The sequence below is a fragment of the Polypterus senegalus genome, unplaced genomic scaffold (assembly GCF_016835505.1).
Source record: "Polypterus senegalus isolate Bchr_013 unplaced genomic scaffold, ASM1683550v1 scaffold_3772, whole genome shotgun sequence".
Taxonomy (NCBI): Eukaryota; Metazoa; Chordata; class Cladistia; order Polypteriformes; family Polypteridae; genus Polypterus; species Polypterus senegalus.
In genome coordinates, this window is record NW_024381119.1 from 1 (window position 1) to 25,000 (window position 25,000).

Here is a 25,000-nt window from a genome sequence, read left to right on the forward strand (position 1 = left end):
ATGTGCTCAGATTTTCTTTTCCTAGTTAGGATTCTAGCAGCTGCATTCTGCACTCGTTGCAAGTGATTTATGTCTTTTTTGGGTAGTCCTGAGAGGAGTGCGTTACAGTAATCTAGTCGACTGAAAACAAACGCGTGAACTAATTTCTCAGCATCTTTCAGTGATATAAGAGGTCTAACTTTACTTATGTTTCTTAAGTGAAAAATGCTGTCCTAGTGATCTGATTAATATGTGATTTAAAATTCAGATTACAGTCAACAATCACCCCTAAGCTTTTTACCTCCGTCTTGACTTTTAATCCTAATGTATCCAGTTTATTTCTAATAGCCTCATTGTATCCATTATTGCTGATCACTAAAATTTCAGTTTTCTCTTTATTTAACTTGAGAAAGTTACTATTCATCCATTCTGAGATACAAGTCAGACATTCTGTTAGTGAATCAATAGAATCAGGGTCATCAGGAGCTATTGATAAGTACAGCTGTGTGTCATCAGCATAGCTGTGGTAGCTCACGTTGTGCCCTGAGATAATCTGACCTAACGGAAGCATGTAGATTGAGAAGAGCAGCGGACCCAGGATAGAGCCTTGTGGAACACCATATCGGATATCATGTGTCTTGAGTTGTAATTCCCACAACTAACAAAATATTTTCTCCCTGCCAGGTAGGATTCAAACCAATTTAAGACCCTGCCAGAGAGGCCCACCCATTGACTAAGGTGATTTCTAAGAATGTTGTGATCAATGGTGTCAAATGCAGCACTCAGATCTAAGAGGATGAGAACAGATAAATGGCCTCTGTCTGCATTCACTCGCAAGTCATTTACTACTTTAACGAGTGCAGTTTCTGTGCTGTGATTTGTTCTAAAACCCGACTGAAATTTATCAAGAATAGCAGGTTTATTGAGGTGGTCATTTAACTGCATAATGGCTGCCTTCTCCAGAACTTTACTTAAGAAAGGCAGGTTAGAGATGGGTCTAAAATTTTCAAGAGCTGAGGGGTCGAGATTATGTTTCTTAAGTAGGGGTTTAACTACAGCAGTCTTAAGACAGTCTGGGAAGACCCCCGTATCTAGTGACGAATTTACTATGTCCAGAACATTATCAATTAGCACGCCTGATACTTCTTTGAAAAACCTTGTTGGTATCGGGTCAAGGATGCATGTGGAGGGTTTTAATTGAGATATTATTTTCTTTAAATCAGGTAAATCTATCCTAGTGAAAGAGTTGAATTTGTTTATAACAGGATGCTGGGGTTTAGGTGGATCCTTAGTGTTGGAGGGATATACTATGTTATCTCTAATATCATTAATCTACATCTTCATCCCCTCTAAACCCACACAAGCTGCCCTGAAGATCAAAGATCCCAGCTGTAGTTCTGCTCCAGCTACGTTACACAAAGCTTCTCAACGGATTCGCTTGCTGAAGCCCTGAAGGTCTTTCTGTGATCTCCACAGAGCCCATCTGGTCCTCAGGAATCACAAATCAACATTTTGTAGACCAAAGGAATGCCAGCTCCATACTCAGTAGCCTCTCCCTGCTCTTCATCGATGTGTCAATGACCCCAGTCATAGATCACTCCAACAACTTCGCAGAAGGTTCATTCCTTGTTATCCTGTTCATCATCCCTAGATATGGTTGTCTTCACCCCTACTCCAAGTCTACTTTAAGAGGTTTCTAACTCAATGGCTGTTGTCTTCATCATCTACATCTTGCCCTGTTGACCCCACATATTCTCAATGAATGTCCTGTGTCCCATCTGAGATTCCACCTTGGTTCACCTGGCACTTAGAAATGGCCACTTCTCATTTTTTAAAGCCAAGTGACGCCAGCTCCATTCCCAGTAGGCTTTATCGCCTCCGCCTCCTCTTCCTCCTCCTCCTCCTACTCCCTCTTCTTCTTTTTTCATTGAAACTTCAGTTGAAGCCTTTCAGTCGGCTCATTTCTCATTTCACTTGCTGTTGTCCTCATCCTCTATGTCTTCATGTTCCCCCAAAGACTGTCCTGAAGGTCCTTCTGAGATTCCACCTAAGCCTACATGGTCTTCAGGGTCCACAACACCAGCTCCATTTCTTCCAGGTTTCCAGTTCCAGGTCTAACTGCTGTCAAAGACCCCAGTTTTGCTCCAGCTCTTTGGCACCATGCCCAACAAAGGGTCCACTCCTGTTTTTTTTACACCATCCATGGGACTCTGGCTCACTTCTGCAGGTCTCCGTTGTATCGTCACCTCTTGTTCATGTCTACTCCAAGTACTCCCCCTTCACAAGATGCTTTTGTCATCATCTACAGCTTCTTCTTGTACTGATCCCAAGGACCCACAAAGACTGTCCTGATTGCTGAGGGTCCCAATTGTAGTCCCACCCCAGCAAGCCTATCAATGGATTCACTGCTTGTCCTCCAGCAGTCTCTGCAGACTCCCATCACCTTTAAATATTTTTGTCCTCACCTTTACTCCATCCCTGCTTAAGGGGCTCCCACTTTACGGCTCTTGTCCTCATCACTTAAATCTTCTCCACCAGTTGACCCCAAACACTGTCCTTCTGTAATCCTACTCCTAGTCGTACTTCACGTTACACTCATGTCTGTGTGGATTTCAGTGCTTACACCTCCTCATTCTGTGTTCTGATTGACCCGAGTTCTATTCCTAGAACACTCGGGGGTCCTAAAGGGTATCACGATATGCTCACTTCTCTGATCCTGTGGCCCTCCAGGGTCTTGACAGCCTCCAGACCGCATTCACCAGCTGTCATCTCCATGTCTTGTTTTCATCAGGTTCTTGTTTCTTCTAACCATTTTATTTTTGTAGTCTTCAAAGACCCCTTTGCCACTCCTTCTGACATTCGTTGCCATCACTGGGGGTTCCCAGCTCCATTCTGAAGTCACAGTTCCATTTTTCTCAGCTCCTCATGACCTTCAGTTCCACCCCAGCATGCCCTTGTGGTCTTCTGCCATTTTTACAATTCAAATGCTTCAGTCCAATGTAAAATGTCGAACTGGCACTGTCTCTCCTATCCAAGTCAATTCCAGCTTAGCACATTGAATGTGATGGGGGCTCCAGCTGGAATGAAAAGTAACTTGAAGAATGACTTGGGGGTCCCTGCTGGGCATGACGTGAATGGCTGTCTGGCACCAACAAAGGCAGCCTGTGGTCAATCACGCCTCCTGGCCAATCAGCATCCTGGGATAACCTGAGGGGAGGCTTTCCAATGCAGTGTTACTGGGTGATGACATCTCAACATCTCAACTGATGGTGGGATATGATTGTATGGGCCATCTCTCCTCTCAGATATACTTGGGCATATTCCAGTTAATTCCAGGTGCAGCACCAGGGTCATTCTCACGCTCATCAGATACATGTCTTTATTTAAAGGTGTGAAGGCTGGCGTGGACAAAGTGAGATTGTGACGGGGGAACAATGGAGGGTGATAACTCCTACCTGGAAGCTACTGCCCTGGCAAAGCTCAGACGATTCCCCTTGAAGCTTGTGAAGGGAGTCCCACTCATGGAGCCCATAGCTGATGGCTGGGATATAGTCGAGAACTTCCAGGCATTCCCAGATGATCTGATCATCTCCACTTACCCCAAAGCAGGTAGGCTTCAGAGTCAGAGGTCAGAGATGGACTTCTCACAAAACAGGTAAGATAGCAATGCTTGATAGTCGTATAACTGGAGAGAGGAATTGTGTTGAATCTTGACAAGAATTAAGGACAACAAGGAGCCTACAGACTTCTAAAGAACAGAGGTACACGGCGCCATCCACTGCTTCAACGTATCAGCCAATCGCGTGTCAGCACCTTTTCCTTAAGCACCACCCATTTTATAGCCAGAGTGGCCTTGATAAGTGAAGATAAACAGAAACATTGCAATACTGTAAATGAGGACAGCCATCAAGGCTGTCACTTGACTGTCATATCGATCCTTCATCAAAATCCCAAAGCAATCAGAAACTCACAGCTGAAGTTTTTAAGCCAAAAATGAAATTAGATTACATTAGTTACGCATAATTAATGGAGATGTTCTATCCAACTTGGACTGTTGTGAACTCGCACCATCTCTCAATTTGTAAAGGTGTGAAGGCTGGTGTGGACAAAGTGAGATTGTGACGAGGGAACAATGGAAGGCGATACTCCACCGTACTGAACTGCCGGTGGCCGGTCAAGAACGCACCACATGGGGCTCACAAAGCGATCTCCTAATAGAAGAACTCCTGCAATCAGCCGCTGGGAGCAGAACACTTCCTGGTGACGTCAGCCGTGCTGTCCCCATGTTAACTCCCACCTTATCTACACAATGTCGACACCACACTCCTGTCTTCCGCAGTGCAAATCCCATCCTCGTCGCCAAGTGTAGCACCGTGAAGCCGCTCCACAAAGCATCTGAGTGTGAAGATTTGCACTGCAGTGTGGATCCATAATCTCGGATGATCTGGGAATGTGCACGCCAGCCTTGATACAGTGGCACTGATGATGTTGTGTGCCACACACTCCCGCTTCTCTCTCGTCACAGCAACCGCAAACAAAATGTCACAAAAACGGTGGCAGCTAATCTAAACAATAACGGTGTTGTGGTGAAATGTCCACAGAAATGCATTTCTAAAATGAGTTAAAAACTCCATAAAGTCCAGCACTGGCACGTCAGGCTTACATACAGATGGCTAAATCGCGTCCCATTAAAGTTGTGTCTTTGCTTTGTTGTTTGTTTTTTTTTTAATTTTTCAAACTTTCTTTTGCTCCTTTTGTGTTTTCTACCCTGTCACCTTTCATCACTCTTAACCTAACGGGGGCTTGAGATGGGACCTGACGACTCCTAATGCAGATGCCTGTTGGCCTCAGTTCGGTGCCGAGCCGCTAGTTCTCCATGATTGTGTTGTTCGGCTCACCTTGTGATTTCCTCTTTAATGAGATTTGGGTCTTTTTTTGTTCTGAGTTGCTCTTACTTTTGAAGCCCTCGTAGTATTTTTGGTTCATTCTTGACGTAGCCAATGTGTTTTGTCTGTCGTTGGATCGACTTTATTTTGCGTTTAGTTTTCTTACTTTGTATTTTTTGTATTATTTAGATTTTTTCCCCTAAATCTACTCAGTTACTCTTTCCCCGCCATTAACTTAATTAGGTCGTAAGGTGTGACCCAAGAAGCTCCAACTCATTCGCCCATTGGTCTCAGTTCAGTGCTGAGCCATCAGTTCTTCTTGCTTGTGTTGTTCAGATCCCGTTGTGATTCCCCCCTTTGTAAGACTTCAGATTTTTTGAGCTCATGAATGTTTCCTCTTCTTTTTGGTTTTTCATTCTTGCCTTATTGGATTTTGTGTGCATGTTTTATTGGTTTGCCTTTGGGGTGGCACAATGGTGGCACTGCTGACTTGAAAAGGTGACATCGGTTCAGCCCCAGAGGCTGGAGTTTGCATGTTCTCCCAGTGTCCACAGCAGTTTCCTTAGGTGAACTGGTGATGCCCGTGTGTGTGTTCACCTTGCGATGGACTGGCACACCGTCCAGGGATTGTGCCCATTGTTTGCTAGGATTGCCTCCAACTTCCACACAACTCTGCCCCGGAGTTGTCAGTTAGGAAGATGGATGGACTGTTTTTGGACTTTCTGATCATTTAAAAGAGTAAATGTAAAAATCACATTTTTGTGGAGGGTGGGCCAGGGGTTTTGCAGTTTTCCACTCCTTTTGAGTGATTTTGTACTCGTCAGGCCATTTAGAAACTGCAGACTTTTTGAGTTCTTTCTGAGAGTTCATCATGACATCAATCAGAGAAGTGGAACTCGGCCTACCAACAAGACCACAATGGCCTACCACACCGCTCAGCCTCTGCTATCTCACTACAAACTGAACAAAAGTCAAAGGAGGTGTGAAGTTGACAGCTTTTTATTAAAATTTGACCAAAACAAAAAAAAAAAATTAAAAATAGAAGAGTCGCAACTTGTTCATGTGTAGGAGCAGACTTCAGAATGATGCCACCAACTTCAAAATGCGAGACCCTCCTCTGTCTTTATCAGCTCTGCCGCACGACTGCCAGATCAGGTGTCAAGTCAAGATGTGAAGCCATCAGATAAAGGAAATGACACGTTTAATGGCACATCTGTCACCTGTTCTAACGTCTCCCTCAAGCCCCACCACTAATCCGTCCCATGCTCCTTTCTGCAGGCACAACCTGGGTGCAAGAAATCATCGACTTGATTTATAACGATGGAGATGCCGTGAAATGCCAGAGGGCGCCGACGTTCGTGAGGATCCCCTTCCTGGAGATCATCTCCCCACCACCCATTCCATCAGGTGAGCCTTCAATCCGTTGCTGCTTGACCCCGATGCCTACCGGTAAATGGCCTCACTCGCTCACTGGCACCTCTCTGTTGTAGGGGTGGAGCTGCTCAACAAGATGCCTCGGCCCCGAATCATCAAGACCCACCTCCCCTTCCATCTTGTGCCACGATCTATCTGGGAGAACAAATGCAAGGTGAGAACTTGAAAAATGAGAGGAAGGTGCCAGAACACACAACGCATTGCAGCTTGCCATGTAGGCCAGTCAGAGTACCCGTGCTGACCCCTGCCCACTGCCAAAAGCACCTCAAATGAGTCAGAACTGGGCCATGGAGAAATGGAAGAAGATGGCCAGTTCTGTGGAATCACTCTCTTCATTTAGATCATGTGGACGGCCAGGTACGTGTGTGCCGTTTACCTGGGGCAGCAGAAGAAGTCAAGCTGGCAGAGGCGGTGTAATGCTCTGCACAGTGATCTGCTTGGAAGGCCTGGTGTCCTGGCATTCATGATGTGTTACTCTGCCATGTACCACCTACCTAAAGATTGCTGCAAACTACGCAGTGACCTCCTTCAGCAGGAGGAACCAATGACCAAGAGTTGAAGGTGTTGACATGGCCTCCAAATTCCCCAAATCTTTATCCAATGGAACATCTGTGAGATGTGCTGGAACGACAAGTCCAGTCATCCAAGTGAACTCTATGGCTTGTCCACTCCATATCCAGTGGCATTATTCAGCAATGCCCATTGGTAGAAACTTGTCACCTCATCAGCTTTGACTTCTGTAAGGTAGGTGGCAGGTGTGTCATTGTGTCCTGACTGATCACACGATTCACCAGACTGTCATGACAAGTACAGTAAGTAAACCATGCCAGGCCATGCCATGCAGTAGACGCCCCTTGAGTTCAGGCTGATGGTGGGTTGGACACTCAAGGTACCTTGACCTCATTCTGTCAGTCCTGCTGTGTCCAAGGAGTATTGGAGGTCCACCCCTTCTAGTGTCACTGCTGTCAAACACTTTCACTACTAATCACTCCGTCTTCTTGCAGGTCATCTACGTGGCTCGCAATGCAAAAGACAACGCTGTGTCCTACTACCACTTTGATCGGATGAACAAAACTCAGCCCGATCCTGGCACCTGGGACCAGTACATCACCAAGTTCATAAAGGGCGAAGGTGAGCGTGCCCACTGACCACTGCCAAACTGCGCCTTGAGGTCCAGGGCCTGTCTGTGTCTTTACTGGGTTTCTTGTTGTGTGTCACAGTGGCCTGGGGACCTTGGAGTGACCATGTGAAAGGCTACTGGGCAGAGAAGAAGACTCACCAAATTCTGTACCTCTTCTATGAAGATCTGAAGGAGGTACGAGAAGGCCTGGCCACATCCCCAATCTCTTGCCTCATTGTCCTACACCTACCATCGAGTGATCACACCTTCACGCCGGCCAGTCTGTCCATTTCCGTACTCTCTGGTTGCTCACCCAGACTCTCTGGCTCATTCCATTTTCATTTTGTTGGTTCCTTTCAGAATCCGCGGCAGCAAACTGTGAAGATTCTGGACTTCCTGGAGCGAGTTTTGCCAGAGGACATCATTGACAAGATTGTGGAACTCACGTCCTTCTCGTCCATGAAGAACAACCCGATGGCCAACTACACCTCTTTTCCAAAGAACCTCTTTGACCACAGCGTGTCACCATTCATGAGGAAAGGTCCGTCTGTTCTGTCCAGTTATTTTCAGTGGCCAGGCCTGCCACAGCAGGTACATTTTTGGAACGTGTGATCCGTCAGGGACGAGGTGACCCTGTCATAGTGCCTGGCCTACTTAGAGTGCACTGTTGTTTAGATTTGAAAGGGGTCATTCTAATGCCACAGTGGTCACAGAGTTCAGCCTGTGGTTGGTCAGGTCATTCTGTGGACATTGAGGTTCTAGTTGCCCCCTCCCACACACACACTGTGTAGTGGTGGTCTGCTAGGAACATAAGCCACGTGGTCATTCATTTTGGTGATCACAGGTCAACAAACTGGCACGGTGACTTTGCATGGACTGGTCATCTCCTGGCCACCTTTTTTCTTTCTCTCACACACACAGTGAATGTGGCCACTCCCATTTGGTGGTGTCCATAGTTTGGCAGTAGGCAGTCTGCTCCCCCTGGCCATAGTGATGTCCAGCAAGGAGGTTCATTGAGCCACTAAGGCACTATAAACTGTGTCACACTATGGTCACCTGGTACACAGTGGTGCTGTGGTCAGCAGGATCAGCCCCTGCATGCTGCATCTATGGTCACTATAGATGATGCAGTCAATGTTTTCACTCTGTGGGTCTTTCTGCTGGTTATTCTGCACAAGTCCGCAGGCCTGTGTGATCACCCAATACCTGGCATAGTCCACAGCTTTATTCTCTGGCTAGTGTGGTCACCCTGCATGTAAGCAATCAGTGGCAATGGAAGTAGGATGGTCACCTGAAACACATGGTGCGGTCACACTTTGGGTATTGTGGTCCTGGTCAGTGTGGTCATTCTGCATTTAAAGTTTCAGAGGCCCAATCTGAATGTACTCAGCCTGGTCATCCTAACTGCCTGTTGCTCAGTTGAGGTCCGCTCTGCGTCAGCCGTGGTCTCTCCACACATTGTCACCTGTCACACGCCCATCGGTTTCTTCTATTCAGAGTGGTGGTCACTCACTGCACTTTTCCTTCTGCTTTCCTCGCTCTCGCCTCTCCCTGATCAGTTCTTCTCTTTCTCATTCCCAGGTGAGGTCGGTGACTGGCAGAACCATTTCTCCGAGCAGCAGAGACAACTCTTTGACCGAGCGTATGCACGCTGGATGGATGGAGTGGACATCCCGTTCAGGGACCTCCTCTGAGTGGGCACAACGTGGGCACTCACTCATCCCAAGAGCAGCAGACCGGGACTGAAACGAGGCGGGTGGCACTCTGGGCCAGCGGGAGACAGGAATGTTAATAAAGGTCAATGAGCGGTGGAGACTGCGGGGGGGGTCTTATTTGTTAATCATTAGCAGTGAGGTCAACGGGTCTCATTTACAGAGTGTGCCCATAAAGAATATGGGGGATGGACCTGTCACTGCAGACATCGGACGATGACCACAATCTGCTTACCCAAAGCAAAGGAAGACGGCCATCTCCACGGGGGCTCAAAATGCAGGGGTGTCATCTGAGCAGAAGCTGGCCACCACTTTCAAGAGCAGGCTGGAAGTCAGTTTGGGTCAGTGCTTTTCTTTACTTAATAATTAGTAACAAATATTAAAAAAATGCAAAGATACAAAATACACATAATCATAATACCTAATATACACCGTGGGAAAACTGCCCCCTAGTGGCCACATGGGGAGCTCGCATCTGTCAAAGGTGAATGGAGGACGGCCACTCAGAGCTCAGTCCTGAAGGTCAGGGAGGTGGCAGCCATGCGCCGTTGGTACTCCTCGTCAAATCTCTCGTTCTCCGCCACGGTCAGGTGCAGCTTCCAGTCCCCCACAGTTCCTGGTGGGCACAAAATCCAAAAGGGCAGCAAATCAAAAAACAAAACAAACAAATAAAGAACAGCAGCCCGGATGTGGCACTGCAGGGAAGGAGGTGGAAAACCAACCTTTCCTCATAAAGGGTGAGATGTCGTGCTTGAAGACAAACGGTGGCACCGTGCTGAAGTTGGTCATGGGGTTGTCCTTCATCTTATTGAAGGAGGTGTGTTCAAGGATGGTGTCCAGCAACTCTTTGTTGAGCGTCTTGCCCAGGAAGAGCGCCACCTTCTTGATTTCCTTTATGGGGTCCTGTATGAGCAGAGAACCAGGAATAGCTTGAGCTGACGGAGCAGGAGGGACCCTCGTGTGAGACAGACGCACTTACCTGCTTCAGGTCCTCGTAGAAGACATAGTGGATGCAGTGGCTCTCACGGACGTCCCACCAGCCAGTCACATGATCGAACCAGGAGCCCCATGACACTGCAAATGGAAGAAAGCCCAAGTTGGTGAGGTGTGCTCATCAATGTTTTAGAAAAGCGTCTGACTGCAGAGCCACAGCAGTTTTAGGACAGCAGTCTGGACACACGGGACGGACCTTCTATACACATGGATAGAAAAGGAAACCTCGATGGTGACTTCAGGGGGCTACATATGCAATAAAAAAGAAAAAAGTTAATCTGTTAGCTACATACGCACTGAAGTGAACGTCACCCATTAGGTTTAAATGAAGAAGTCGCGAGTCAGTCCTTCCTGCTTCGTACCTCCAGCCTCATATGTGTGGAGGCCATCTTCATGGAATTGTAGTGCAGGACGGAGCAGGCGGTGGATGAAGAACATACAGAAGTAAACTGGACTTAGCTTTATTATAGCATCAGCAGAGATGAAGGCAGACTAAGATGTGCGGCTATTTCAAATTCACTTTCAGGGAGTCTCCAATAATCTTTAAGGATGTAATGCACTCTTTACAAATAACGCATGCTCACGTTGTCCGCACGTTCCACACAGCATGTCTGTCCAGCCTCAGGAATGACGGCGTGACACCTCAATGCATCAGGGTCCTCCGAGTGCCCGCCCAGGATCCTCCGACTTTTGACCACTCACAATCTTCTCCCAGCAAGGAAGAAGCTCAGTGAAATGATCATAAAAATCATAAAAGGGGATCCCCCCACCCACCTGCTTCATAAAACGATAAGGAGTCCACGTGCCACAAACACCAATCCCCCCCACCACCCTTCGGTGCTCGAGTCCCCACTGCAGTGCAGTCGTATTAAATGGCAGGGTGTCTGTGTCTGTGTGTGGCCAACTGTCTGCTCTATTCATGAAGTCACCCAGGGGCCTTGGGGGTCTTAATGCAGACTTGCTTTAATGAATACATTTTTTAGTATTTTATCTAATGCATATGTTTATATTTTTCCATAAGATTGGATGTGGTGAGAAGTTAAGCAAAATGACTCCTTTTATTGGCTAACTAGAAAGATTACAATATGCAAGCTTTCAAGGAAACTCAGGCCCCTTCTACAAGCAAGATGTAAGCCTGAAGAAGGGGCCGGAGTTGACTCGAAAGCTCGCATATTGTAATCTTTTTATTTAGCCAATAAAAGGGGTCATTCTGCTTGACTTCTCACCACTTCCATAATGGCTAATGCTGTACAACACCCTAGTTCCATAGGACTGGATAATTATTAGCATGATAGTAAACAGCACTGACAAGGTGGGAGCGGACATCCCCAATACTCCGAGAGGGGCTCTGTGTGGCCGACTGATGCAGCTCTCCATTTAGCGGACGGTGCAAAGAGCTCGTTCTTCGAGATTCACCACCGTCGTTTCACAGCAGCACAAATCAAAAGAGACGCATTTGGTGACGAGGATGGGATTGGGGGCATTCCGTTAAGGGTCTACATAATAAAGAGAGTAAAGGGGAGAATATTGTTACCTTAGGACCCTACCAGGACAAAACATAAGGTAACGGAAATGAACATTTCTGCTCACACCAAGCTGGTCATTAGAGATAAACCTGTGCCCATCCTAATGTGTCACCTACCCTTTCCAGACAGGAAGTTGTCAAAAAACTCATGCCAGGTGCCAGGCTCGGGCATGCCAGTGTTCATCTTGTGGAAGTAGTAGTAGGAGATGAGGACATCCTTGGCATTGCGTGCAATGTAAATAGCCTGGAAGGTTTGAACAGGGGCATTAGAAACGAGGCAGGAGGGAGTGCAGTGACATGAAGGAAGTTCGAGTTCTACACAAGTACAGCAACATCACATTTGCAACTTCCATACTCGATGTTTTAAGGACAACACAGAATAAAAATAGAACAGCACTAAGGTGATAAAATAAGAAAACAATATGGTAAAATAAGAATAAAATAAATGTGACAAGTATGGAGGACAGTCAGTCTAATTATGGGAGGAAGCTTGGAAGACCGACTTAGAGCAAATATGGCTGTGGGGGAAAAAAAGAGTCGTTTCTCAGTCTGGAAGCACAGGTCTTGTAACATCCGCCAGATGCCAGCCGTCCAAACAGATGATGGCATGAGTGTATGGAGTCCTTAGAGGGGTTGGTGGCTTTCCTGAGGTGGCCTATCTGCTGATGTCCTCCAGGTCTGGAGCCGTGTAAAAGGGTTCTTCGGTCAGCTGGAGACAACTCTTTGAAGATCCTTCCCATTGAAAGCCACAAGAAGACGCAGAACGCTGGGATGCTTTTTGTGGTGCAGCAGCAGAAAGTCCTAACCATCTGCCAGGGCAGCCCAGCCTTCTTCAGCATCGTCAGGAAAAACGATCAGTTCATTGCTGTCGACAGACCATGTGAGGTCTTCAGAGAGATGTGTGACCAGACAACTACTTTAGTAGTAAAAGAACAACCAGAAAGGTGGTGAAGAGCATGAAGAAGTGCAGGCTGCAGCTGACGTAGACGCTTGAAGAAGTCAACCACAGGGATAGAAAATGGTATTCTTAAAACTGGTAATCTCTACGTACTACAAAAGTATTATAAGCACATGAGAAAGCAAGTATTGGATTTCACTAAGCATTGAAGATATCAGAGAGGATCTAAAAGGCTCCTGCCTACATATTTGTCTTATTCTGTATGAGCTGGAAACCACCAACAGTTCATAAGCCAAAGGTTAGACATGCAGGAGAGCTGGAGGACGGACGGACGCCTCGCAAAGAGAGAGAATGGGAACTCCTGGGCTGTAAATAACAGTAGCAAGAGCCAAGTGAGTAGGGAGCACAGGTAGCCCTGGTCAGACAGACATGACGGACAGCGAGGGGTCTGACACCCCCTCAGCTGAGAAATAATGGTGGAATTAATTAGGGGCAGAACTAGAGCAGAGGAGTGTTAGAGGAGTCAGATGAGGATGAACAATCACTTGTGTGATTACAACTGCCCATGGCTGCTCTCTCCTCCCATCTGAAGTGAGTCTCTATGTGTGCCACACAATAAATCTTCATCCTGAGACTCCGAGTGCCATCATTGGGGCTGAGGGTGCCCACGCCAGTCTGCTTCTACGCAGGAACCATCAAGGAGTTACTGAGAGATCAAAACTGTGGGGAGCTGCTTGAATTAAACAGGTCGCTGGCATGAGAGCACACTTATCAAAGACATGGACCTATCAAAAACCACAGCACACTGGAGAAGGTAGCAAGTGCCTTCCCATTATAAGAAATGGAAGATGAAGCCAATCCAGGCATGGAAGGTCTTGTAACATCCGCCAGATGTAAGACATTCAAAGAGATGATGACATGGATACGTGGAGTCCTTAGAAGGGTTGGTGGCTTTCCTGAGGCGACGTATCTGCAGATGTCCTCCAGGCCTGTAAGTGTAACATGCATCATGGGGAAAAGAAGAGAGAGGGAGCATCTGATGAAAAGACCGAGCATCACATATAAAGTAGAGAAGTGTTAGCAAACAGTCAACAAAACCGGGTTTGGAATAGTATCCCAGATTAGGTGGCACTCGATTCGTGATGTGACCATCTTTGCATGCTCACAACAGAGGCCTTGTCCTCAGAACAATTCATCTCTCTTTTAGCAATTCTTCAGTTTGGTCTGCAAGTGGCACATGCAAGAACGCACAGTCAGAACACACAGAAATCAACACATGAGTGAAGACCATTCAGGGTTTCAAGCACATCTGTTTAGTGGATACTCAAGATGTCCCACTGGGCCAAATCTGCCCACCGCTCTCATTCAGGGGCTTCTTAAAGACTGTCAGGGTTTCCACTTCTGCTTCAGGAATTCGTAGCTTGTTCCTGATTTCCTGCAACTCCTTGCTGGAAGAGTTTCCTGGCTTTGGTACCCAAATGCACTTCAGCTGATGATCTCTTCTCAAGTGGGGACTTCATGGTTCTGGTGGATCTGCTTTGGAGAATTTTGAAGATCTGGATGAGGTCTCCATGCAGTTCATGACTAAACAATTTAACTTCTCGGACTCGGTCACAGTGGGACACGTCCTGAAGTCCTGGGAGGCTCTTGGTTGCTCTTCTCTGCATATCTTGAAGTGAACCTTCTCTGGATTTTCTTAGAGTGTAGTGACCAGAGCTGCAGATGTGGTGTCACCAGCTCTGCCTACCATTGGTGCATGATGTCCCTTGACTTGCGTCCAGCACTTTGGATGACATAACGTAGCCTTTGTTTGCCCTGTTTGATTGTTTTGGCACACGGCCGAGAACTCAGTGATAACGTTGTGTCAACATAAACCCCTACGTCCTTTTCAGAGGTTTCTTCCTGTAGGACAGCGCCCCCCATCTTGGATTTATACTTCATGTTCCTTTTACCTTCATGCAGCACTTGGTGCTTTTTTGAGTTGTTTTTGTGGACTCCTCAACAACTGCTGTCCCTCCAAATTTAGAATTTTCTGTGAACTTCATAAGTTTACTAACTACACCTGGATCCACATCATTAATATAATTAGAAAAAGGTGCTGCAGAAAGACCCCTGAGGGGCAACCCCATTCACCTCTTATCTGGACTGTCGGTCACTAGCCTGGTAATCAGCCTGATTTGCAGGTCAGGCAAGTTCAGCATACTATGTACATGGGACAACAAGGTCCTACATGCCAGGCTGGGCATAAGACTAAAAGCAGTGGGGCACAGTGTGGCGATGGGAACACAACTGTCCTAAACAACTGAAGCAAAGAGTTATGGGTAGGGAATCTTCATCGGAATGAGGTGATGTGAGGCGTGGTGTTCATCAGGGGCTCAGTGCCAGAGACCACTGCTCTTTCAAATATCCATAAATGATGTGGATAACAATGTGAAGAACAAGCTGGTCGAGTCTGAGTTTAAGCCAGTCTAGGAGGACCAGCTGAGCTGAGCAGGGGCAGAAGTCTCATTTGGTGGGCCGTTACGTGAGAATCAAGACCTGGAGATCACGAGGTGACACCACTGAAGTGTTTATGACGGAGAAGGGAATTAGTCAGGGTATCCCAGAAGTTCCTTTAAAATGGACAGAAGAAGAACATGAGGACACAGATAGAAGACTTCAAGACTGGCCAAACATCACATCACAGACACAAGGGACAAACGACAACACCGTGAGGCAGACACGAGGACAGTGGAAACCTTCGAAACTCAAGTAGCACGTCAATTTGGAGAAATTAAGTGAATAGGGCTGGCAAGCTAGATGGGCTGAATGTTTCTGTTAAAATTATTCTAAAAAGAAGAAAAGAAATGTGACAAAATCCAGCCGTGGGCTAAACCTCACCTTGCAGTTGTTGTCCCAGAAGGACTGCGGTACCAGCTGAAACGGCAGATGAGTCTTCACCATCCTGGGAGCTGGCATCGTCTTCAGGATGTCAAGACCTTCACGTGAAAACAAAAGTCTGTTTATCATTTGGTCAACTTTACTTAAATCCTTGGGTGCCACACAGAGTCCCTGCATGGTGAGGGAGCATCAGTTATGGCACTACGGCCATGTGGCACCATTACCCGAGGGTGATCCCGCTCACAGGACACTAGCAGCTGGTCCAGGCCTAGCATGTTCCCACCTAACATCTGGCTGCAGAAGACAGCAGGTCATTTCCATAGGGTGGGACTGGACCACCTGTCTGCATGGGGGAAGCCCACCAGGATCCCGAGCTATTTCGTCGTGTAGTGGGTGTGACAAAGTGTGCCGTTACCTGTGCCTGCTGCCTGACCTGACCTGAACTTTACTTAAAAGTCTGCATGGTCCAAAAGCTCAGTCTCACCAGATGGAAAGGGAGCCGGAGGATTCATCTCCAGGAAAGGCGCCCTTATCATGCTGGGTATGCTTCGCATCTCCTGGGAGATGCCCTCGTTTCGAATGCTGTCCACAATCTCCACCATCCATGTGGTTCCTGTGTGAGAGACAGAAGAAAAAAAAGGAAAGGTACAAGCTGCAGTCAGTATGAGGCCGAGAGTCACTAAGCACACCGGGGGTCTCCGAGAGTGTTGAGTCGCCACCCACACGTGACCACTAGGAGTGACCCCCAAGACACACCCCTTCTCTGTGAAGCTGGGCTCATCTTCATTCCCTGGCCGGCCAAGTTCAGATTTACACAATGACATGCTCACTGTGCATCGCCCATAAGACTAGCGACTGTGGTCAAATGCCAACGACGCACAAAAGACGTTAGAAAATGGGCACATGGTGGCTTCTTTACTTTCTGGAAAGTTTTCTCTTAATCAACGAGCCAAACACACCAAACAGCCATGACATTCAAACCACTGACAGGTCAAGCAAGTGACATTGATTATCTCGTTCCAGTGGCACCTGCCATGGGGGGGTGGCTAATTGGCACAGTCGGTTCTTGAAGATGATGTGTAGTGGGCAAGAGTAAAGATCTGAGCGACTTTGACACTCTGTGGGAAGTGGACGGCTGGGTCAGAGCCTCTCCGAAGGGGCAGGTGGTGCGCAGTGGTCAGGACCTACCAAGAGTGGTCAAGGGAAGGAGCCAGCGACATCGTCATGGGCATCCAAGGCTCGCTGATGCACGTGGAGAGTGGACTGCAGTTTGCATGCCAAGTTTTTGCTCAACAGAGTCTTCCTCCATCTGGAGAAGCAGGGTGGCAAGACGAGGATCTTCTTTTGTTGACTTGTCATCTACTGTAAGGTCTATACAACACCATCAGTGGACCAGAAGCCCCAGTCAATGCGGGTGGTGGATGCTCCCATCATGTCCTCAAGACCAGCTTGGATGGTTAAAGGGTGGTGTATTGGTCACGAGTAGCACGGGAGTGCCAGCTTCCTTTTCGTTTACCCCGCACACCTCAGACTGTAGGCACGATGCTGAATCATGTCTGGTTGGGATTTATTAGCGGTGGGCAGAAGCATAAATACAGGACACCATCAAACGCTGCAAAGTGGACCCCCTGCAGCTCAACATCAGTAAGACAAAGGAAATAACCAAAGACTTCAAGAGGGGCAAACCCAGCCTGCCCCCGGGTTCTCAGTGATGGTGGAGACCTTGGGGTGCATCTGAACAACAGGCTTGAGTGGGATACCAACAAGACACCACCTGCGTACGTGAAGGGTCCTGAGGACACGGAGGCTGTTTGGTGTATGCCAGTCACTCTCACGTGTTATCTACTAATCTGTAGAGGCCAGTGACATCTTCTGGGCTGTGGTGTGATGGGGAAGTGGCACCAGTGCAGGTGGTCCCAACTGACCAAATGAACTGCCAGGCCGGTTCAATCTGAGGGGTCAGGCTGGTGTTGGTAGTGCAGGTGATCACTCAACTGGCAAGATGGACGATGACTCTCAGCCCCAGTATGAGGAGCGTCGTCAATAATGGACTGGACAATAATGGACAACGGCATTGATCCATGGAGTGCCATGTCAGGTGGATTCTACCCTCATTCATCAAGCTCTAGAAAGAGGTGGTCCTGTTCACAGGGTGCTGAGTGGTCCTGAACTGGTGTGGCAGACAATGACGACACCGTCTGACAATATTCTGTGCTGGTGACTGACATCCCATACTGGGGAACTGTAACTGGTAAGTATGCGCAGTTCTAATCACGCAACACTTAGTCAATGTCTACACAATGTTAAGATACACAAAGAGAACTCTTGAATATTTGTGTCTTGTTTTGTGTGCTGCAGTAACCCTGCAACTTTCATCGAGAATAATCAAGGGTCTCTCTGCCCATCCATCTGTGGGGCACATGTGGCCAACAGCTCAGCCTCAACCTGATACAACACCATCAGCGGACCACCATACCTACAGTATGAATGGGGCTAAAGAAGACGTCCACACAACCCTACTGTCAAGCAGAAATGTCAGCAGCCCACTCAGAAGACCACCTCACCATCCAGCAACACTGACCCCACTGACACCGACGCCCTGTCCATCGTCTCCTGAACCAGCTTGGCACTGGCACCTACCTGACTTGGGGTACGTGGCTATGAGCAGGTCATCAGGGTGGGCACTGAAGTTCTCGATATCATCCCACCTGTGTGTCACAGGCAGGGTCATTGGCACACCTTGCAGATCCGTCAGCCCTGACCGAAGGTGCTTGAGAACTTCCGCGTCCAGAGCAGGAGCGTTCATCTCCAGCCCAGCCGAGGCAAGGTCACGTCCAGGGAAGCTCGAGAGAGACATGCTGCTGGGCAGAGACAGAAAAGAGCCAATCACTATCAGATCACACCGGTGCCAGCTTCACAGAGACGGAAGGGGCAAGGTGACCTGACCTTGGCAAAGGCAGGCGGCTCAGTGTGAACTGCACAGTCAGTCTAATCAGGGGCGTCCTGCACGGACCACCAACATGGACACCTTTGAAAGAATTAACCAGCAGCGAGAAGGTTCAGATGTTGGGCTCAAACATTTAAGGCATTTAACAAAAAATAAAAAAGTCAAAATACAGGCAAAGACAGCCCAAGTGAAAGGGCAGAAGATACCATCCTACCTTATTGAGGTATTTGGAAGAGCACGAGTGGTCCTCATCATCCTGGTGGATTTATGGGCACCGTGGTGCCAACCTACATGTGCAGACAGGCCCGGCTTGGAAAGCCATGGTGTGTGGAAGAGTAACCGAGCACGTAATTATAAACTAAACATGGGGACTTTGGGCGGCACAGTGGCGCAGAGAGTAGCGCTGCTGCCTCGCAGTTAGGAGACCCGTCTGGGTTCGCATGTTCTCCCCGTGTCTGCGTGGGTTTCCTCCCACAGTCCAGAGACATGCAGGTTAGGTGCATTGGCGATCCTAAATTGTCCCGTGTGTGTGGGTGTTTGTGTGTGTGTCCTTAGGTGAGCTGGCACCCTGCCCAGGATTTGTTTTCTGACTGGTGCCCTGTGTTGGCTGGGATTGGCTCCAGCATACCCCTGTGACCCTTTAGTTAGGATATAGCGGGTTGGATAACGGATGGATGGATATGGAGACATTAAATTGGATTTACACTATAAAGGAAGAAATTGAAAATGTTGAGAAAATTATGACAATAATATGATACAATGTGGTCACATAAAATAAATAACGCATCATAAAAGGAGTAATCACCACTTTTGTTCTTTTTCGGAGTCATTGCCCTGCTTATTCATGATTGTTGTAAACTTGTAGTAAAACATGAAAAGCAGCCTTCCAACTAGTGCCTTGTCACCGTTAAGACGAGAGCGAAAAGCCGAAACCCGCGTCAGCAATTGGACTTCAGCAAATAAATAAAGTGCGCGGATATTCAAGACGCCTCATCGTGCCCTTCATGGTGAGCGCTAAAGAGCTAAAGCGACAGTAAAAGACGAGCACGCGCTCCCTCCTTTCAACAGCATCCCGGTGAAGTCGAGCTGCTCAGTAATTAGGCTAAGAATGAAGTTCAGGAATGCGTCTCGCCTGAAACTTCAGGCTGGTCCCTGGGCTCATGCCTGGGTCACTGCGGTCGAGGGTGACAGACACACAGTGACCCCCGCCCACATGCACTGCCGCCCCGGGGTCGTCATTTCTGCGCTTACTTACAGACGAGCCGCTCAGTCCGACGAACGCAGCAGCCTCGGGCACCTGGCAGGCGGAATCAGGCAGACGTAGACCGCTGTTCGCTCTCTCTCTCTCTCTTTTTCTAGTGTGTTCGCTCTCTCTCTCTCTCACACACACTCATTCACTCACTCACTCGCTCTCTCAACCTGCCATTGGCCACTTGCGACGCATCGAGCCCTAAGCACCGCCCCTTGGCTGTCTAATTGCTCTCAGTCACCTCAAATTAAAATCTCAGGGCGGCGCGCCTGCCCGGCCTCTTGTCACGAATGCGTGCGTGCGAGCGAACCGAGACAAAGGATAAGAGTTCAGCTGGAGAGTCTCCACCCCTCACACTGCCGATGCCGGCATACCCTACTTCTGTTGTCACGCAACGGGGGGCCTCACAAAGCGCTGAGCGGTTCCTGTTCTTTGACAGACCGGAGGATCGGACCACCGTAACGCCCCTTATCGCCAGGGGCCCTTTCTCGCTTTCACTGTACACGAGGGTACCTGGACTTTGAATTTCTTTTTTTAATAAAAACACCCCTTCCCCCAAAAAAACTTGTAGTCTTCTGTTTCCTTGCAGATCTTCATTAACATGGGACGAGTGGGCGCGTTTCAGTCTGCCTCGATTCCATGAACTCATGAAGCAGCTGCTGCGGTTGATCCAGACTTCTTCACCCCTGCAGGACCTCACAAGCGAGCTCCCATTACGATTTAACAAACAAGAACGGCAAGATTTGTTGGAAAGGACCACCATTTTCTAATGTTTAGCAGGAGGCGCTACCCCGTCTACTGCTGCTGCTCAGCCAAAACCAAAACGTCCGATCCAAGTCTGGTGGAGGACTCGTGTCTGTGAAGATGTCCCGCTCTTACTGCGTGTTGTTTGTTTTCTTTACAAATCCTTCAGTTACACGAGTTTACCTGGCAGTGCCCAGCCCTTCATGCTCTCCGCTTGTCTCAGTGGCAAATGAATGAATACAAGGAATCACTTTGACTTGAAAACTGCCAAACGTCCCCCTGAGTTTCAGTCGCGTTGGCGTTTACAAGGGGCTGTGAGAGGGTCCAGTGACGGGCAGGTGTTGGGCTCCTTCATGTGACATTTTTAGGGGAGAGGAGTTTTCGACGGCCATCACAGAGAACCAGGAGGCACTCGGTGTGCAGTTACAAGGCGCCAGTCCGGCTGGCTTGGCTTTATTGGACACGTGGAAGGCATGACTGGTGAGAATCACTGCTTAATGACGTCAGCATCATTCAGTACACTCAAGAACACAAACTGCAGATCTCCACCAGACTTCACGACTCTTTCACGACACAATTTATCAATATGGAAAACTTTGAGGAGAAAAGGCGGGTGGGGAGTGAGGAGTATGAAACGTCTTCACCGCGGGCGTGTAAATTCACAGAGCCCCGCAAAACGCTTGAAGACGCTCGTCTCGCGGGACCAGTCGTGATAATCAGACGAGAACACACGTCGGCGGTCGGCTCGTCACAACGTCTGTAGGGAATTACGGCTAAGGCTCCGCCCACAGGGCTTCTTCCTAACACATGCACCCGCCCACCTGCAGTCCCTCCAGTCCGTGCATTTTAAACTGCCGGGGATTCAGGGAGGGAGCCCAGGAGACTTGAAGCTGCAAGGCAGTGTTATGAATTCGGGACCCCTCAGTAGCACAAGGGAACTGAAGCCGAGAGATTAATTTGTACGTTTTAAGGAGCGCCGAGACAGAAGAGGCACACGGACACCCACCGCAGCTACTTGGCTCCACGCCTCTGTCTGCCATGTCGACCTTTGCGTCACCCCATCACATAACAGCAGCGAATCGACTTTAGAGAAGCGTTGTGCTCTATGGATATCCGATGTGTTTGAACGCCGCGGCCATTGTATCGAGATATGTTTGCATTTCCAATTAGACGGCCATGTTGCGTTTCTTCAGTTATTCGTTTAGATGTCGTGCCGCCTCATCCGTGCTTTACTGCCGTCGCTGGGCAGACTTGTTCATTCAGGCGTTTTGAGTCCTGAGGTTCTTCGTCGTCCGCTCTCTTTACAGCCGTCCTTTTGATGGAGTGTGACGCGCCGTTTGTGATCCTGCAGTTCATATTTTCACGAATGTTGCTGCCAGTTCTTTCAAGCTGACGCTGCCTGCGGCGCTACCGTCTTAACGCTGAACTTCAGAGAGCTCACGTTTGTCACTCGTCCCTTGATGCCATCGAGTGCCAGTGGATCACCTGATGTCACACAAAGGCCATTCTCTTTCGTCAGGTTATGTTCATTTTTAACTCCAGTGCTTTCCTTGCACGCGACACACATTTTCACTCTCGGCTCCTCGTGCCTTCCTGGCTGAAGCTGCACAGGACAGACCAGCTCTACGAGTTCAAAGCGAGAATGAAAGCCCTGTGGGAAACAAGTCACTTCTTGGTGTCGGTCCAAGTGCAGGCCACACGCTACGCAGGGCACCAGTGACAGTGATGAAGGAGCTCCTACTAAACCGCCGGTGTGATTTAAACAATTTGATCTTATGGATCTCGGAGGAGATCAGAGTTTATGGAATAAGCCAGCGCTAGATGGGAAGATCGGGTCAAACCACATGGACAGTGTGAGGCCGAAGCAGCAAGTGGACTCTGGTCTCTGGAGCTGTGGATCATCAGCAGCCAGCCCTGCACTTATTAATGACGTTTCAAGCTAAATGTCACCGGTGATGGCTGGATGGCCAGTCGATTTTCAATTCAGCCCCCCTTGTCCTCCCTCCCCACTAATAATGTCAATCAAACCTCCAAATCAGACATCAATACGAGACCGCGGCCTTCTCTATGGATCATCACAAGGTCCAAACTCCATTCTCTCCAAATAAAACTTCATCTTTATGAGCAGCGAGGGACCCGAGAGAACACGCGTGTCATTCACAGGTGACAATGGCGTGTGCTGTGCTTGACTCTTTTCATATCATAGAACAGGAGCTCAAACTAATTAATGACAGCACGCAGCGAGACAACGATTGAGCCACGATAAAGTCAGACAATGCCGCTCTCTCCATTTTGGTGAATCGCGATGCAGCCCTCCTCTTTGTTGGACCCCCTGAAATGTCTCCTCTTCTAAGGTGTTTGGCTTTCTGCTTGAACTTTGCAGACATTAGAGGTGCCCTCTGGGTACCGCGTGGCACATCGAGACTCCCAACAGCTCGGTGGTCCCTCAGTTTCAGCACACGCTGAATGGCCGTGTAAACTCGGGCCACCACCCCACTAGTAGACAGGCGCCCATCTAAAGCTCGACGGAGGCCACCCATCACTGCTGTACCCTGGACAAGGCGTCTTCATAATCTTAATAACAATTGTTTTAAAGTTTCAAACAAAAAGAAGTAGTATAGCAGACTTTCTCACGCGTTTCCTGGAATACAAACAGGATTTGGATGCCAGTTGAATGGCATTCTTGGTCGAGGACGATTTCCCATCCAGCCAGAACAGCGTAACGGATGAAGGACAAGAATGGAGGTGTAACCCAGACGGGATGGTCCTCAGTTTCTGTCCCAGTCAGGATGCCCACATAATAATGGGACGAGGGACAAATGAATGTTTTGGGCAGTTAGTCCCACCCCAGCACAAGAGATGGCAGTGCTCCCCCAGCGGTCTGAACACGCACAGGGTCACCTGGGACTTTTAGCACAGAAGGGTGACCATGTCGGGGTCCTTGAGTGCCAGAGCAGGGTGCTGTGAAGAACGGGCCTCCCTATTTTAGGGAGCTTCAGTATGACCTGGAAATGCTTCTGCCGTGCAGAAGTGCTTCGGGGGTCCGACATCAAAGGAGGCATCTCGTCTCATGAGGGGAGTCCAAGTCAGGAGGAAGCTGCACGGCGTTCACCGAGGACACACGAAGGGTCCTTATCGACTCTGAGTTTGGTGTTGGACTGAGTCCTTACTGCAGTGACAAGGTGCTGTTAGCCAGTAAAGGACATACATCTTCATGTTATCTTAACTGGTGTTTGGGCTCTGGGCGCCCCCTAGTGGCCACCAGTCAAGGCTGGGGGGTCGTCAGGGGGCAGGGCTTGTTAGAGCCCATTGTTACACTTCTTGTGTTATTGTGGGCCACACAAAAATAAATTGTATTTTATTGTCTGACTGAGAAGGTTTCTTTATCTTTATTGACCTTCTTGATGTTCAAATGTAAAACAATGAAAGGCCTCTTAAAGGCGACTGCTCTTCATGGCTCTCGTCTTCTGGGTGAACATCACAGACCCTCCACCACTTACTTGTGCTGGCATTCGTTTCCCCCCAAGACGCCATGTATGAGTGGGTGTGAGTTTGTGAATGTGACCTATGAATGACGGGCACCGTGTCCTGTGTTCACTCGCCACTAACACAGTGTAACCCTGAACTGGGCCGTGGTGGCATTTTAGAGGGTTCACCACTGTGAGGCAATCAAAACTAAGTAGCGTAACCCTAATCTGGCACACATGTGACTCGTAAGTGTCGGGCTCCAGTCTTTCTCCCATTGGGAAGCTCCATCTGGTAACTTACATCATTGCCATTTTCACCAGTATAACACTTTCAGATACTAGATACCACCACAAACAGAATGGAAGCAAGTTTCAGGTTAGAGGCTACAAATTATCAGTGGTTAAAGATGAGAACAATCCATGGAGGAGAAGAGAGGAGAGGAGAGCAAAAATTAAAATGATAAAGGTGCCAGGCAAGAGTGATATCCCAGCATGCCCTTTCTGCCCAGGAAGAAGATCACTGGAGCACATCCTTAGCTGCCACCCTGCTGCCTTGTGGGACAGTCACAACTGGTGGCACCATGACACAGTGGCAGAGAGCTATGGCCATTACCAGTGTCAAACAACATGGCCAGAGTAGGTGCATCTCCTTTGTACAATCCCTACGTCAGCCTAGAACATCATCATCATCATCATCACCAGGCCTGCTCAAAACCAAGTCAGACTGGCTACTTTACATTGACTTCAAAAGGTAGTTGGTGTTTCCTGACCACACAGTTACAACTTCACTGAGACCAGATGTGGTCCGTTCTTCAGCATTCTTGGTGCAGATGGTCCTCATCAAGCTGACAGACCTCCCCGGGAAGACTGCGTTGAGGAGGAAGCCGGACGATAACTTGGAGCTGGTGGAGCAAAGCTGGAAGACTCACTGCAAACCCATCAAAGGATGGTGCAGGGTTTTGCCAGCCATTCACACTACAGAGTCTACGCACCTCTTGATATGGCTGGGGCTGGCAAGAGGAAAGCCATCGGGACCACCACAGAGCATCTGGATAGCAATGGATCAGGAGGGGTGATCCATGGGCCAATGCTAATGAGACTATGACCAACTCTGTCCGATTTACATGGGTGAGTGTGTGTCACAATGAAAGACCAGAAACACTAGA

At 48.4% G+C, this 25,000-nt stretch overlaps 2 protein-coding genes across 6 annotated transcripts; one reads left to right on the forward strand and one right to left on the reverse strand.

The window, feature by feature from the left end:
- The first annotated feature begins 3,352 nt into the window (after nt 1-3,352).
- On the forward strand, nt 3,353-9,265 carry LOC120520501 (sulfotransferase 1A1-like). Of its 2 annotated transcripts, none has more exons than XM_039742817.1 (7): nt 3,353-3,588; nt 6,144-6,272; nt 6,356-6,453; nt 7,304-7,430; nt 7,520-7,614; nt 7,780-7,960; nt 9,001-9,265. In XM_039742817.1, the coding sequence occupies exons 1-7, from the start codon at nt 3,414-3,416 to the stop codon at nt 9,111-9,113; spliced, it is 918 nt and encodes a 305-aa protein (XP_039598751.1). In that variant the 5' UTR covers nt 3,353-3,413; the 3' UTR covers nt 9,114-9,265. The 2 variants fall into 2 exon arrangements, with proteins under 2 accessions (XP_039598751.1, XP_039598750.1); XM_039742816.1 differs by having other exon boundaries at nt 7,780-8,010; nt 9,001-9,232.
- Nucleotides 9,266-9,320: 55 nt separating this feature from the next.
- Nucleotides 9,321-20,653, reverse strand: LOC120520503 (sulfotransferase 1C2-like). 4 transcript variants are annotated; one of them, XM_039742820.1, is made up of 9 exons: nt 19,630-19,835; nt 18,374-18,455; nt 18,068-18,285; nt 15,912-16,040; nt 15,428-15,525; nt 11,767-11,893; nt 10,111-10,205; nt 9,854-10,034; nt 9,321-9,747 (listed from the first exon to the last, which is right to left on the reverse strand). In XM_039742820.1, the coding sequence occupies exons 3-9, from the start codon at nt 18,282-18,284 to the stop codon at nt 9,635-9,637; spliced, it is 960 nt and encodes a 319-aa protein (XP_039598754.1). In that variant the 5' UTR covers nt 18,285; nt 18,374-18,455; nt 19,630-19,835; the 3' UTR covers nt 9,321-9,634. The 4 variants fall into 4 exon arrangements, with proteins under 4 accessions (XP_039598754.1, XP_039598755.1, XP_039598753.1 ...); XM_039742821.1 differs by lacking the exons at nt 18,374-18,455; nt 19,630-19,835 and adding an exon at nt 20,551-20,653; XM_039742819.1 differs by lacking the exon at nt 18,374-18,455 and having other exon boundaries at nt 18,068-18,288; nt 19,630-19,834.
- Between the last annotated feature and the right edge of the window lie 4,347 nt (nt 20,654-25,000).

Excerpts from the sequence above, each read along its gene's own strand:
- LOC120520501 (XM_039742816.1), top strand. The coding sequence starts at position 3,414 with ATGGAGGGTGATAACTCCTACCTGGAAGCTACTGCCCTGGCAAAGCTC. Across the intron at positions 6,273-6,355 it reads CCCACCACCCATTCCATCAG|GGGTGGAGCTGCTCAACAAG; the intron begins GTGAGCCTTCAA and ends TCTCTGTTGTAG. Across the intron at positions 7,615-7,779 it reads TCTATGAAGATCTGAAGGAG|AATCCGCGGCAGCAAACTGT; the intron begins GTACGAGAAGGC and ends GGTTCCTTTCAG.
- LOC120520503 (XM_039742821.1), bottom strand. The coding sequence starts at position 18,284 with ATGTCTCTCTCGAGCTTCCCTGGACGTGACCTTGCCTCGGCTGGGCTG. Across the intron at positions 16,041-18,067 it reads AGCCACGTACCCCAAGTCAG|GAACCACATGGATGGTGGAG; the intron begins GTAGGTGCCAGT and ends TCTCTCACACAG. Across the intron at positions 10,206-11,766 it reads CAACTTCCTGTCTGGAAAGG|TGTCATGGGGCTCCTGGTTC; the intron begins GTAGGTGACACA and ends TTCCATTTGCAG.